At 44.6% G+C, this 15,641-nt stretch overlaps 1 protein-coding gene and 1 non-coding gene across 4 annotated transcripts in view; one reads left to right on the top strand and one right to left on the bottom strand.

Annotated features, from left to right (window-relative positions):
* Positions 1-3,746: 3,746 nt before the first annotated feature.
* foxa2 (forkhead box A2) overlaps positions 3,747-15,641 on the bottom strand; it is a 57,960-nt gene continuing 46,065 nt past the window's right edge. The window contains exons 1-2 of one of the 3 annotated variants that reach the window (XM_038806078.1): positions 6,739-7,165; positions 3,747-5,974 (exon numbers count right to left, since the gene is read on the bottom strand). In XM_038806078.1, coding sequence (XP_038662006.1) covers positions 4,769-5,974; positions 6,739-6,825 — 1,293 coding nt within the window. In that variant the 5' untranslated portion in view covers positions 6,826-7,165 and the 3' untranslated portion in view covers positions 3,747-4,768. Of the gene's footprint in view, positions 5,975-6,047; positions 6,067-6,738; positions 7,166-15,641 lie in introns of those variants that run through there. The other 2 variants (XM_038806091.1, XM_038806084.1) reach the window with 2 other exon arrangements.
* LOC119978854 lies at positions 15,304-15,497 on the top strand. The gene has a single exon (XR_005463583.1). It is a non-coding gene; the product is annotated as a U2 spliceosomal RNA (small nuclear RNA).

Consider the following 15,641-nt stretch of genomic DNA (forward strand, 5'->3'; position numbering starts at 1 on the left):
ACGAAAAAAGCTCAAAGCTTTAATATTGAAACTAGTGATATAAATGGCAGCGGATTGGGAAATTTTATATTCTGTGTGTATATATATGTGCATGTTATATATATTATGGATTTATGCAGTGCATCCATCTACGTTCGTGTATATATATGCACACACATATAGACACACACATATATTCAGATATTGTTAAGTATGTACAGCTATCAAATTGGCCTTCTGTGGTGCGTTTGTATATATAAATGTTATTTAGATATAAAATATACACACGACCATCAAATATATCCTATTTGTGTATATACACATAACCATCAAATATATGTTGTTCATATATATACACACGACCATCAAATAGATACTATATATATACACAGAATCAAATAGGTGTTATTTACACACACAACAATCAATATATGCTATTTTAATCATCAAATATACATTATTTATATATATTCACAATCATCAAATGTATGTTATTTATTTATATGTTGCCATTAAATATTTTATTTATATATGTATATACACATGACCATCAAATATATATCATTTATATATACACATGCAAATCAAATATGTTATATATACAACAATCAAATTGGCCTGCTGTGCTATGAGAGAGTTTCATACAGTGTGACAACTTATCTTGCCGGATCAGTGCACTGAGAGACACTTTAAAGTAGTTTTAAGACGAGCCCCTGACAATGGTCCTGTGATATGGAACATGTAGGTTAGAGCATCGCATTCACACGTCTTTTGTCACCGCCGCTGGCTCATTTCTCGCCGTATTCTGTCTCTCCCCGGGAGGCTTTTATGTGATAATGAAACAAATTTCATGGTTGGCTCGCGACGTGTGTGTCCTCGGAGCGAGAGACAAGTTGTTCCTGGGCGACTGCAGTCGCAACGGTGTGCTGGGACAATGCGGAATTAGAAGGGGATTTAATGTTGTTATTTCGCTCAAACAGTACTTTATTATACTCTTCACTCACGCGTGGGAAACTATATCCGGGATTGGGAAATGCCAGCAATTTAATCCAAGATTTTTCCTGATTTAAAACAATACTGATTTTTTCCATGTTCATTCTTGGAGGTTGAAATTCACCTGGTTCTCAGTCCCAGTGTCGATATACCTGAGGTTGTTGAAGATATGTGTTGCTATACAGTAATTTTTACAAGGCTTCCCTGCAGCTGTTGCCCGCCCAGCTGGCAAACTCATCTCTCAATCTTTAATAATGTATAACTTTTTTTTGTGAAAAAGGCAATAGGATGTGAGGGGTTGTGTTCAGTTTTTAGCACAATCTCCACCGAAGTAAACTTATGGGCAGTTCCAGTTCTCCCAAATGTAACCTTGTTAAGTGACAAATCTCGTTAAGCCTGACCAAGAGGAAAAACAGACTGGTTAAAGCCGAGAATTGTCAATGTGATGTGGCGCCATACCAACACTTTGCAGGATGCATGCTGCTTCGGAATTGTCCTAAATGTCACCCCCTCCTCCCCCTTCCTTGATTATTTTGATTAAGTTGCTTTGGAGCAGATGGATGTCGTGAATAAATCCATACAATTCCGGGGCACTGCACAATCTGCAGCATGTGTTGTATTTAAGCGCTGACACTTGGTTTACAATTAGCAGGCGCCGTTGGAGCGGAGTTTCCTGCCGGAACATCTGCTTTATTTGTTTGATTTGTTTCAAATCGAGCAGCCAGAAACAGATCTGATCAGGATGGCGCTAAATCATAATGCTCATTCAGGACGGGCTGTGCACTCACCACGGGGCTGAAGGGCCTCCTTGAGAATGCTGTGAACTCGGAAACATGTGTATATTTCCTTTTATAGATTCACTGTTCTGAATATGGTCGCCGACTCTACGTTAGGTTAATGTTGGTCGACCTCAAGCAGTGATTTTTGTTTTGGGGGGTTGGGGGGGGGGGGGGGGGGGGGGGAGATCTTGTCCATTTCAGTACACCTTCCATTTATTTGTGTGATTTTTGTCATATCGAAATGCTGGCGCCCAGTGTGGGGTTTTGCAGAGGTCATTTGAACCTTCATTTTGAAATGAAGGGAATGGGGCTTTTGACAGTCAGCACTCAGAGAAGCACTGGACACGGGAACGAGTGCAGCCATGGTCTTTACTCGACCATGCTGGCGGTTGGGAAATGGAACGATAACGGGAGAACCCCCCCTCCCCCCCCCCCCCCCCCCAACCCCCCTGCTCACCTCCCCCTTCCCCCAGCAGGCAACCAGTTATCAGCTCCAACATTCTACAGACCGGGGACAAAATCATTTTTCAAGCCTATCCGATTTAAACGGGAGATGGCCAGTGTTGCAGAGTGCTCAACTCAATCCTCAATACTGACTGGAGTTAATGGTTTCACATGAAGCATCGTCCTTTTGCTGAGGGAGGTGGGGGGGGGGGGGGGAGCAGCAATTTTAATAATTGAAATGTACGCCACGCCATGCACTGCCAGTGAAAAGAACACACTTATAAGTTATTGAGGCACAAAACAGGTTGCCCTATCTAGTTGGCTCCGACAGTTGGTTAAACAGGAAACTTGCCAAATCAATCCGGCATATTTCGTAATTAAATTAAATGAAAAGTCAGGGAGTATAATGCTGAAATTATAATCGGATTTAGGGATTCAATATCGGTGCAGTAAGTCATTCAGCGGCGGCCGTGTCCTTTTTGAACATGGGAAACTGCGGTTAAGTGGTGTCCGCCAAGCGATTGCAGCCGGAGGGATCAGCTTCGGGCCTGGCTCCTCCCTGAGCGTTCAACCCGGTCTCCGTCCGTGCAAATAAACCGCAAATGCCACAGGATCAGAAGTGGTGTGCGCCCATGGTGAAAATATAAAGATAAATAAACTAAAGGAGGCACCTCAGATATTGGAACCTGGGAGTTGGTGGGGGGGGGGGGGGGGGGGGTGGACTGCTTGCTCTGCACATTCTTCTCCAGGGTAAATATGAAATATGGGAATATTCGTGGATGCTCTGTTTTATTTGAATCTTTTTTTTTGGGGGGGGGGGGGTTGTTGGAGAGGGGAAGAATAAACGTGAACCCGCACTACAATAAGTTTACACGTAGACTAACGTGGAGCCCAACTGCAAGAAGGGGTTGTCAGTCAACACCGGCTCGTTTTGGATATCGATGCAAAGTTAAACATTCCTTCCAAATGCCTCTTCACTGGAGTAGCAGTAATGCTTTTCAAAGCGGGCGAAACCTACACCATTTTTCCATTGAAACCGAAGCAGAGACAAGAGACAAGTGTGGGGGTGGGGAGAGGGGTATAGCATCCAAACTCCCCCCCCCCCTCCCTTTTACCTGGCGCCACTCTAACACGGTGGTAGCAGCCAATCTGACCCAGAAAGTACCCTAATCCCCATCAGCAAGCAGAAACAGGGGCACCCAAAACGCTTACCTGTGCAGGAGTACAGGCCGCATTAAATCCACACTTCCCTGCGCTCTCTTTCTCGAGGTGGTTTGTCCAGTTAGTACACAGATCGGAGCCTTCACTCCGAGAATTAAACAGCTATTTGGACAGATGGTTCTTTTTCATATTATTTGAACGAAAAAGGTAGTTGAGAAACATTCGAACATTGGGACTTGGGCAAGAACAATGCGTTCTGTAAGCGTCGCATTTCTCAGTGTTAAATAACAAAAGGCAGCTAACGTCGACATTGCTTCAAATGATTAATAAACATAGAATCTGACAGGAGGAACAATGCACGTGTAGCTCTTAAAGAAGAAAAAAAGGCCGTTTAACCGGATCAAAATATGTTCGTTTATTTTTTTTTGTGTGTGTTTGTTTAATTACATTTTCTCTTTATAAAATGTTAACATTTCAACCGAAAGAAAAAAGCGATTTCAAGTTTGTTACATCGGGAAACAACATCAACAACAACAGCCAAAAATAAAATAAAATAAAATGGGAGTTCTCCACACCTAGAATCTACCGCTTAACAATAAATTAAAAAAAAGAATCACTTTCTGAGTTTGTATGTAACAAGTGGGAATATGCGGTCTCCGGGCTGTCAGCTTTACCAGGAGCTCGGGACGGGATTTCAAAGGAATTACCAAAAGTGCAACTTTTTTTTTTAAGCAATTAACCTTTCGCTGGTGGGAGCTGACAGCTTCCTTCTCTACATTGCGTTGCCTGAAACCATTGGAAACCCGACAGAGTTAATTGGTCAACATCAAACACTTAAAACACTTCTGTATCATAGAAATCCCGAAAATTGGGTAGTCCGCTAACAGAACAGACAGAATACAAGTCATAAATAAAACGTACACAAACTATAATTTACTTGTAGAATTTGTGTGTGTGTGTGCATTAAAATGGTAGCAACATGCCTTCGAGTTTTTGTTACTTGTGGGGAGCGGAACAAACGCTCATATTTTTTGGTCCATTCTGGCGAAGCTACAAGGGAGCATTTCCAACTATACACAGGAATATCTTGGATGGGGGAGAGGAGGAAGAGTTTGCAAATGCAAAGGAAAGCATTGAAAATTGCGTTTCCTCAACACAATACAGACCATCTTGTCCAAAACGACCCCCCATCCCCCGCCACAAATGAAAAGCAGAATATCTAAACAACTGGACAGCTAACAGTTTCAGAACATCAAAAATATCTTCAGAGGCATGGGCACAAAACGACGATCACACCCCCCCCCCCCCCCCCCTCCACACACACACATCCTTCTCCCATCTCTCTTCTAATTATCATTGTTACAAATGTACACAGCCGGCGGAGTCCATTTGTAGGTGGAAAGTTTTGTTTTTTAAGAAGAGTTCATAATAGGTCTGGAATACACACCTTGGTAATAAGACGTGTCGCTGGAGAGGGGTGATGAATCTAAGACGGTTTTGGAACTCATGGGCAGATTGGCGGACATGGGGGAACTATAGTTAGAATAATGCATCACCTGTTCATAGGCTTTTAAGTCCATTTTGTGGTGCTGCTGTTCAGAGGACATTAAGTTGTTGATTGAGAAGGGGTGGTTGAATGAGTAGTGGTGTTCTGGTTTCAGATGTGCCTCGGTGGGGATGTGGGACAGTACCGAGTGGTGTTGATGCATCAAGTGTTGCTGGGCCTGGGACACCGCGTTGTTGGGGTGGCTGTGCTCGGGGCTCAGGGCCGAGCTCGGCTTCATATCCAGCAGGGCCCTCTTCTGCCCGCTGCCCGGGGAGCCGCTGGAGTGGGGGGACTCGTTGCCGGCGCTGCCCTCCGAGCTGCTGCCGCTGCCCGTGGAGCCGGTGTCTCCGCCGGCCGCTTTCCGGCCGGGCTCCTGCGAGTTCTTCAGGGCCTGCTTCTTCTCGCACTTGAAGCGCTTCTGCCGCCGCAGGTAGCAGCCGTTCTCGAACATGTTGCCCGAGTCTGGGTGTAAGGTCCAGAAGGAGCCTTTGCCCGGCTTGTCTGGCGACCGGGGCACCTTGAGGAAACAGTCGTTGAAGGACAGGGAGTGGCGGATGGAGTTCTGCCACCGTTGCTGGTTCTGCCGGTAGAAAGGGAAGAGGTCCATGATCCACTGGTAGATCTCACTCAGGGTGAGCATTTTGCTGGGAGATTGCTGGATAGCCATGGTAATGAGCGAGATGTAGGAGTAAGGCGGCTTGGCGTGAGTGTAACTGCGCCGGTAAGTCTTGGGGTCCCTTGAGCGGTTGAGGTTGGACTGCCCGTACATTGGGCTCATGCTCATATTGCTGTAGGAGGTCAGGGCGTTCATGGAAGTGGCCTGGGCGCTCATCGGGCTCATGCTGGGGCTGAGGGCATTGCCCATGGCCGTCATGCCGGCTCCCATGCCATTCATTGACCCCGCTCCGGGAGACATGCCAGTCATGGCGGGGTTCATACCAGTGCCCACGTAAGACATGTTCATGGATCCCGCTGTCATGTTGGCCGTGGTACCCATGGCAGACATGGTCATGTAGGTATTCATGCCGTTCATTCCAATCCCCGGATTCATATTGCTCACGGTGGGGTAACCCTAGGAACGAAATAAAAAATAAAAAATAAAATAATTGGGTCATTACTGAGAAACTGCTACCGCGTTAACTAACCGGGTTAATGTCCCCAACATTTCACTGACTATAATACTGCATCAATTGCCATCGGTTGCAATGAACAAAGTTCAACTTTTCTTGGGTTTGTTTGTTCCTTGTTCGCAAAAAAAGCTTCATGATTTTTTTTGTTTCAATAACCTAATTTAAAAAAAAAACATCCACTAGGCAGTGAATGATTAGGTCCGGTTGCTTTAACTGTTTTGCTGCGTTGGTCGATAAATCCTGCTTGGAAATGAACGAACTCCGCAATAAGAAATATTTATATTTATATAAATATACATTAGCAACGAGGGAGACGTTGAACTAAAACAAGACCACAAAGTAGATTTGGATGGATTAACAAAAGTGAGAGCTGTTCATAAACTTTCAATAAATCCGGGCAGAGTCAAATCAAAACTCAACATCTGACTTTCCGTAAATAACATTGAATTCAATCACCGGCCTCAAAAAAAAGGAGTTAAATAAGTTATGTCTCCAGCGCTTTCGAAGTATTTAAATGTACAACAGAAACTTTATTTTAGACAAATAGTAGATTGTTTAAATACTGTTACGGTGCAAACCGTGGAGGAATTGAAGGCGCCACAAGTCAATATTTGATCACAAAGTTAATATTATCTTAAGGCTAATATTATCTTGTACATAAAGAGGATTGCTGCTTTTTTTTTATAAAAAAAAAGCCGAAACCTACCTCGGACTCTCCATAGTAGGAGCTCCAGTCTGTATGTTCATGTCCTTCCATTTTCACTGTGCCCAGCATGCTTGAGGCAGAGTGCATTATAGGGCTCGGGAGAGGGAGAGAGAGAGAGAAAAAAAGTTCCTGCTTATACAAGATTGTGGGCGATGGATCTCCCCCGTGTCGGATTGCGGAATAGCTTATTTGGAGAGTGCTGTTTTTTTGCCGGCTAGGCTGTAAACTGCCGCTAGAAGCGACCCGCTGATGACAGTGGATTCAAATGACGTGGGTGGCTGGAGGTGGACGGTGATATAGCAATGTGCGCACAACAGCAACCGCCAATCCCCAATTTCCTCGCTGCCCCATTTGAATAATCATTTTACACCTAGGCGTGAGAGCATTCGGCTCTGTCCCTCTCTATTGTACACCTGCCACCGAGCTTCACAAGGGAACCTTTGAATAGATTCATTAAACCTTAATCTGATTTTGGTCCATTAATACCTGCGGTGGCTGTGGAGGCGGGGGGGGGGGGGGGGTGTGCTGGGGGCGGTTACGTGTAACTTATTTCTTCAAGAATAATTTATTTTGGTGAATATGAAATAAAACTGGGCCCATTATAATTGACCGTGCTGCAACATGGCTTGAATGATATGGTTATTTTGTTCTTTAAGAATTGTGTTTTTTTAACGGGAGTTTTCATGTTTAATCACCCCCCCCCCCCCCCCCCCACACCCCTGAACTGTTTGCTTATCCATGTACCGCCGCTAGAACTGAAACCTGAACGGTGGGTTGTGGCGGATTTGCAAACACGAGGTGCTTGGTCAGTTGGCTGGCTTCATCCACAGCCTAAAGGCTCTCAACCTGGCCAGTCTTACCAAGCCCAGTGACAGGTGGGGGGCTAGTCCAGACCACGACGGGAATCTAAAGCGGCTTCATCCCGCTATGTTTGTAAAACTAGAGACATTTTTTTTTAAACCCGAGGAAAGTCGATCGAAAATTAATGTTCACCGCAATCATGAACGCTTCACTCCACGACTGGCTTAGTTCATTTTGTGTGTGTGTGTTGAGCAGGGGGGGGGGGGGGGGTTGGCGGTATCAAACTTTTCACTATCATGGACAACGTTCTGAGTACTGTGCCGCAATGGGAGGATGCACATATTGAAATCCTTCGAGAAATTCAGAAAGATCCGTGATTTAATATTGCCCATGGGAGATAATTCTGTTATTGAGTTAAAGGGCGAGGAACACACGTTGCTTGGGGTGTTAAACACACCTACAGACAAACTAGATACATAAACCAGACACACCTACACACAAACTAGACGCATATAGACACACCGACACATAACCTACACATACAAACCAGACACATGTAGACACACCTACACATAAAGCACACACACAGACAAGACACACAAACCAGACAAGCTAGAGACATGCAGACACACCTACACATAAACTAAACACGCAAACCAGACACACCTACAGACAAACTAGAGACATACAGATACACTTACACACACAGACCAGACACACACAACACACAAACTAGACACATAGAGTCACACCAAACACAAACTAGATGCATACAGATACACCTACACCTAAACCAGATACAGACACCAACACACAAACCAAACACATGCAGACACACCTACACGCACAAGCCAGACACAAAATACAAGCTAGACACATGCAGACACACCTACACACACACAAACTAGACACATACAGACACACCCACCCTGAAGCTAGACACATGCAGACACATCTACACATACAAACTAGACACATATGCACGCCTACACACAAACTAGATACATACAGACACACCTACACACAAACTAGACACATGCAGATTCACCTGCATACGCAACACAGACACATACAGACACATCTACACACACAAGCTAGACACATACAGACACACCCACACACAAACCAGACACATAAAGACACACCTATGTACACAAACTAGACACACACTACACACAGACTAGACACATGCAGACACGCCTACACACAAACTGGACACTTGCAGGCACACCTATACACAAATCTGACACATATACATAGACTAAAGCACCCACATAAACCAGGCACATACCAACACCCCAACACACAAAAAATAGACATACACACAAACTAGACATGTACAGACATACCTATACACACTAGACACAGACATACATATATACCTACACACACAAATTGGTCATGCACACAGACTAGACACATGCATACATGCCTACACACACAAACTAGACATACACACAAACTAGGCACATACTGACGCATCCACACACACAAACTAGAGATACACATAAATGAGCCACATACAGACGTGTACATGCACAAACTGGACATACACACAAGCTAGACACGTACAGACACACCTACACACAAACTGGACATACACACAAACTGGGCACATACAGACACACCTACATACACAAACTAGACATACGCACAAACTAGACACATTCAGGCACACCTACACATACAAACTAAACATACACCTACGACACATCTACACACACAAACTAGACATACACACAAACTAGGCACATTCAGGCACACCTACACGCAGTAGACATACGTACAAACTAGGCACATACAGACACATACAAATTAAACACATACATTTACACCTACACACAAACTAGACACACACATACGCACTTCACACAGACACACTGACACTGGCAAACGAGACATAACCACACATATAAACTAGGCGCACATACTGGGACTAGACACATGGAGACACACACGCAAACTCGACACAAACTCACACACAAACAGACACACAAATATTGCCCCATTCAATTGTTCAAAGTACTATTCAGTTGCTATACTATACCCAGGTAGAGTTGGTATATTAAATCAGTGCCACGTGCATGTGTTTATCAACAACCCTATAAAGCATCTGTTAACTGGAGTTTAGTGCAACGACGATTTCCAAAGCACCAGTTTAAAATTCACTTTGGTCAGGGCACCCAAAGCGGAGGCTCTTAGGGATTTCTGAACCCACTATGCGGTTTACACAGAAATGAATGAACGAAATAGCACCCGTTGTGTTGGCCGTCTCAGAAATAGTCCACAATTTTTTTGGAGGGGTGGGCAGTGAACCGTTTTAACTCGCAATAGTCATTCAACCCCTACAATACATAAAAAGCTGGGTAGTGTCTAGGGACCCCTGTGCCAGACCTGCAGAGTGCGAAATCCTGCGGACAACTCCAGAGTTATGCTGCAGGCTGCAGTTAGATATGCTGCAGACTGCAGTTTGTACTTTGCTAGTCGAGAGAGAGAGGAGAGAGTTTGGGGTGATGGTGTTCAAGTGCGAGGGTTTGCTTTAAAGTGAGGTTGAGGCTTTTCCTTCGCAACTGTTTAAAATCGGAACAGCTCGGGATGCAGGGCATCTGACAAAGAAAAGCAGCCTCAAGATATCTTTTAATCCTGACACACACGAGGCTGAAACGATTGAGCACCGAGTCAGGTGGTGCGAGACGGTTTGCTGCAACATCTCTGCCAATAGTTGGCTTTAATACCTTCCCACTCACAGCACCTACCTTCACCCCCACCTGGTGCCAGAGTCCTGCCCAATGTGTCCCCTCAAACCCATTGGCAGCCAGGCGTAACTGTTACAAAATAAACTAAACATACATAAAGTCCTTTCGAGACCCGAATACATTAGTAAACGGGGGTGGGAATAATGGCATCTATTTCAATCAAAGCATTGTGTTTGATCCTTGACAATCTAAGTTGTTGTTCAAAATACTTCTGAAAGAGCATCAATGTTTTTGGGGTGCGCCTGTGCAGTTCCTCTGCAATGTGGCACTTGGATTTAAGGGCGGGCTTGGGAGGATATGAGCTCTTGACACCTGAGCACCGCTAACAGATGGACCCACGGATCTAAACAAGGTTGACGATACGTGTCTTCCCTGGCTATTAACTCACAATGTTTATAAACGCCCTTTTTTAACGAGCGTGGGGGTTGTTGCTACAGCAGCAGATACTACATCAGTCGAATGTTGATTGCAAGGTACATCGTCTAGTCACAACTCTGAAGCTGCTACCCTTGTTTGTATTTACAGTCTGCAGGGGGTGTTACTCAAGTTTGTTGGCCTCGTTGCTCACCGTCCTGGACCCTTCATGCAAAAAAACGGCAACGACAAAAAAAACGTGCCTGCCCCTCTGTCGATTCTCTCTTAATGCCCAATAAGGCCAACGACTGTTCTAATTAATATGGAAACAATTCGATCTGTGCAATCACATCAGCAAAAACAAAACAGGGGAGAGAAAAAAACTCCGCTGGATGTAAAAATGCCCTCAACGGACCGCGAAGCTAATGGTGTTAGTTTGAGCTCTGGTGCTTGAACTGTCTACGATATCCATCATCATAGCAAAAAATAAACAGCGCTAAAGCTGGTCAAGGGCTCCCCCTGATGGTCGGCCCCTGCTTATTCGACCACTCTGACCAGCCTATTCAAGGAGAATCCGACTCCCAGCGCTAAAATCAAATCGCCAATTTTTGGAATACTTGCAAGGGACTGGAATTGTGTGTATTCGTGTATGTGCATGTGTGTGTGTGTATATGTGTGTGTGTGCATGTGTGTGTGGGTGGGGGAATAAGGATAAAAATACAGAGCTTAACTAATGAAAATAGTTGGCCGAACTGTTTGCGTGCATATGAAAGAGAGGAACTGAACTGCCCGCATTTTCGTCTTCCAGTTAAGAAAAATCGCAGCAAAATTCCTTATGGAATGAATTGCGACATCTTTTGCAACAAATATCGTGACTGGGACCAGAACGGGAACACCTGGGGAAGCTTTGATGATATATGGAGTATTAATCAACTTTCCAAATTACCTTCAGTGTAGTGGAAATTAAGTCTTCCCCGCCTCCAGCCATGGAATCATAGGGGGGAACGATTGGGCCAATGTGCCAGCATTTGGAAAGAGTATTACAATTAGTTTCAGTTATCTACTCTTTACAGGGAGCTCTGCAAATCATTATTTTTAAAATATGTATATTGTCAAATCACTTTTGGAAATTGTATTTGAATCGGCTTTCACCGTCCATCTCAGATCACTGCAGGTGCTGCAGATTCTCCTGTCAATGATCTCAGATCCATGCCTCTGGCTGCTGGACTCGCTCTCTGAGGAAAAGTCGTATTGGACTCGAAACATTCACTGTTTCTCTCTCCACAGATGCTGCCTGACCTGCTGAATTTATCCAGCATTTTCTGTCTTTATTGAAAACGGATTTGCAAAGGTTTAACTAACTTCGTTGTAATTGTGAACTCTGTGCCCTTATTTTTACAACAAAGGATCTTGAGTGGGTTTAGAAAACAACCTACTAAACATACCTTTCAGTTCCCACCTTCTCCCTGACTGTGAACACGATACTGTGCTGAATATGTGGACAGTGGTGGAGGAATGTTACAACTGGAGGAGGAAGGTGATTATCTAGAGTGCTCAGTTTTTGAAAGTGTTTAGGAGCAGTGAATTTCAATTTTTTTTCTCGCGGAACCCACTTTTGCCAATCGGCTGACCTTTGTGACCCACACCGGCTGACCTTCGTGACCCTCACCGGCTGACCTTTGTGACCCACACCAGCTGACCTTCATGACCCACACTGGCTGACCTTCGTGACCCACACCAGCTGACCTTCATGACCCACACTGGCTGACCTTCATGATCCACACTGGCTGACCTTTATGACCCATGCTGGCTGACCTTCATGACCCACACTGGCTGACCTTCGTGACCCACACCGGCTGACCTTCCTGACCCACACCAGCTGACATTCATGACCCACACCAGCTGACCTTCATGACCCACACCGGCTGACCTTCATGACCCAGACCAGCTGACCTTCGTGACCAATGCTGGCTGATCTTCGTGACCCACACTGGCTGACCTTCATGACCCATGCTGGCTGATATTTGTCACCCATACTGATTGACCTTCATGACCCACGCTAGCTGACCTTCGTGACCCACGTCACCTGACCTTTGTTACCCACACTAGCTGACCTTCATGACTGATGCCGGCCAACTTTCGTGACCCACGCCAGCCGACTTTTGCGACCCATGTCACGTTTGTTTACCTTAATGCAAAAGAGGAGTCTGCTTGATTCTCACAATCTCACTCCAATCAGGTTCACAGGAGGAGAGGGCAATGCACATATCAGTTGCAGACTTCAGCCAGTTCCTTTGTGCCATCTTCATCTTTGTGAGAACGGAAAATCCAACCTCGGGCATGTAGATCATTGTGTAGGGCAATAGCAACAAAAGCTTGCTTTATTCAGCACTTGATACTTCTGGGAGATGCTATTCCAGAATGCTGAGAGCCTGATCGGCACTTGGCTTGTTTTTAATGTGCTATCACAGGTCAGCTTCATCAGCGTAGTCTTTTCATGTGGAGTCAGTTATAAGTTAATAACTGACTCTGGGGTCTCACACTCAAAGGAATTTACCACACTCCATTTCTCTTTCAAAATATGAAACTTCTTCTCTCATTTGCCAGTACTTCCCTGCATGTAACATACATGGGCTTTGCATCCTTCCTTCCATTGACACAATTAACAAAACTACACCTCAAGAAATCATATTTATACTGCTTTGTTCCTGAGTTAAGTTTATTCTTTATAGGCTATTAATCAGAGGCACTGGAACTCTGCACAGAGCTAACACTAGCACTGCTCTTTCCTGCCCTGGACTCTCCTTAGCAGCTCTCTCCTGCAGATTCAGTTGTGAGATTCTGTCCAGAAGGCACATTGCCTATTTGTGTCTCTGGCTGTCTCTTACTTGTAAGAAAATTATTCATCTTCACAGTCCTCTTTCCTTGCTTGCCAGCAGCTAGAAAATGGAAGAAGCTCTCTTCCATAATATGGCGCCAAAAGCATGGAAATGGCGGCCACTTGACGCCACATGGCACATGACCTGCTCACTGTTGAAGCTTATGGCTGGAAGACTGCACACAGCCTTGTTTCCTGCTCAGTCAAAAGGCAGCACCAGCTGCTATTCTCAAAAATACATACTGGTAGTGGCACTTCCCCTGTGATCGGGACCACCACAGGAACGCCGCGACTGATTGCGCCATGGCTCTCCTGCCAACCTCCCATGACCCACCCATGGGTCATGACCTGCCCTTTGAAAAACCCTGTATTAGGTACTTGAAATAAGGACTGGAATCAACTGTGCTGTCAATGCCATACCACCTCAAAGGACCTGGTCATGGCCCACCTGCCCCTTAACGTCAGGAGGTGCAGGTGGAGGCAGCCACGTCCTTCTCTCCATTGAACGATCTGCATACAGTGCAATTGTGAATTCAATAAAAAGCTGGAACCACTAAAAAGTGAAACCACTGTCGATTCTGCTGTCCTTGCAAGTGATTCCAGAGGTAACTCTTAACTGCCCTCTGAAATAACCAAGCACACTGCTCAGTTTGAGGGCAATTCATGCTGGCCCAGCCAATGACACCTACATCCATGAATAATAAGTGCAAGTCCTTGTACCCTGACCATCTCACAGCGGAACCCACCAAGCATATATTCTGGGTTCCCATATACAGCGCAGGTCTCATTATGTCAGGTATCAGCATGGTGCTGAGGAACAGTGTGTTGATGCTTTTAGTGGACATCACTGGATAAGGGACAGATTACAAGATGATTGGAGAAATGCAACATATCCCAACTCAACATATCCCCCTGCCTCTACAAAACTAAAAATCTCATTCTATTTCCAGTTCTCTCTAGCTTTGCCAAAGAGTCACCTAGATTCGAAATGTCAGCTCTGTTCTCTTTCTACAGATGCTGGCAGACCTGCTGAGATTTACCAGCATTTTCTGTTTTTGTGTCAGATTCCAGCACCAGCAGTCATTTGCTTTGATCTTAGCATTCAATTCACTGGCACAACTCTTCCAGGAATGTCTACCCTGAAGAAGTGCTGCTCTTCTGTCCGACAGGATTTCCCTTCATCTGTTTTGCCCTGTCCACCTTCTTTGCTATCTATTTCCCTCCTATCAGATCCCGGCTCTGGTTCACTCTCCGTGTGGAGTTTGCACATTCTCCCCGTGTTTGCGTGGGTTTCACCTTCACAACCCAAAGATGTGCAGGGTAGGTGGATTGGCCACGCTAAATTGCCCCTTAATTGGAAAAAATGAATTGGGCACTCTAAATTTAAAAAAAAAGGGAATTATGAACTATTGAACAAAAAGAAGAATCAGCAAAAAGAATTAAAGCTCCAGAGAAACATTAAAACCACACAATGAAATGGCTTTGTAAAAAATTACAAAATGAAGTTAATAAGAAGGAGAATTTAATTTAATTTAATTTTTAAAATATAAATTTAGTGTAGCCAAGATGAACTATCAAGACATGAAATTTTGTTGTATTGTGATGATATGTGCCTGCATGCATTATAATGTAATGTGCTCGGCAGAGCAAGGATGTTCATGGGACTGGAGAGTGGCACTGCCCATAGAATGATGTATGTAGTCACATTGTCAGAGAACAGTCTAAGACAGGAATCAGTAAGGAACAACTCCAAGCAAGACCATATTTGTGAACTGTATCCCTTCTCGGCCTTTTGGCTAAGATCAAGTGTAGTATCTGCTCATCCTTTTGGCTCAGATCTGGTATGTCTCTCTTGTGGGGATCATGAATTGGATTCAATTTGAATTGGTTTTTGGAGTAGGCAAGGAGCTGGTTTAGTGGTTTGCCCCTGTCTACACTCTGAGCCCTGGCTTTGTAACTCAGAAAAAGTAATTTAAAAAAAAAATGTGAACTGGAGATAGTTAAGGCCTACCAATAAAAGTGTTAATGTTCAAACACACAAGTCGCAACAACTTAACAATGACCCATCACTATTGCAACAATAAAACCCCATGTTAAGTACATAATATGAAACT

This window comes from Scyliorhinus canicula, chromosome 1 (assembly GCF_902713615.1).
Source record: "Scyliorhinus canicula chromosome 1, sScyCan1.1, whole genome shotgun sequence".
Classification (NCBI taxonomy): Eukaryota; Metazoa; Chordata; class Chondrichthyes; order Carcharhiniformes; family Scyliorhinidae; genus Scyliorhinus; species Scyliorhinus canicula.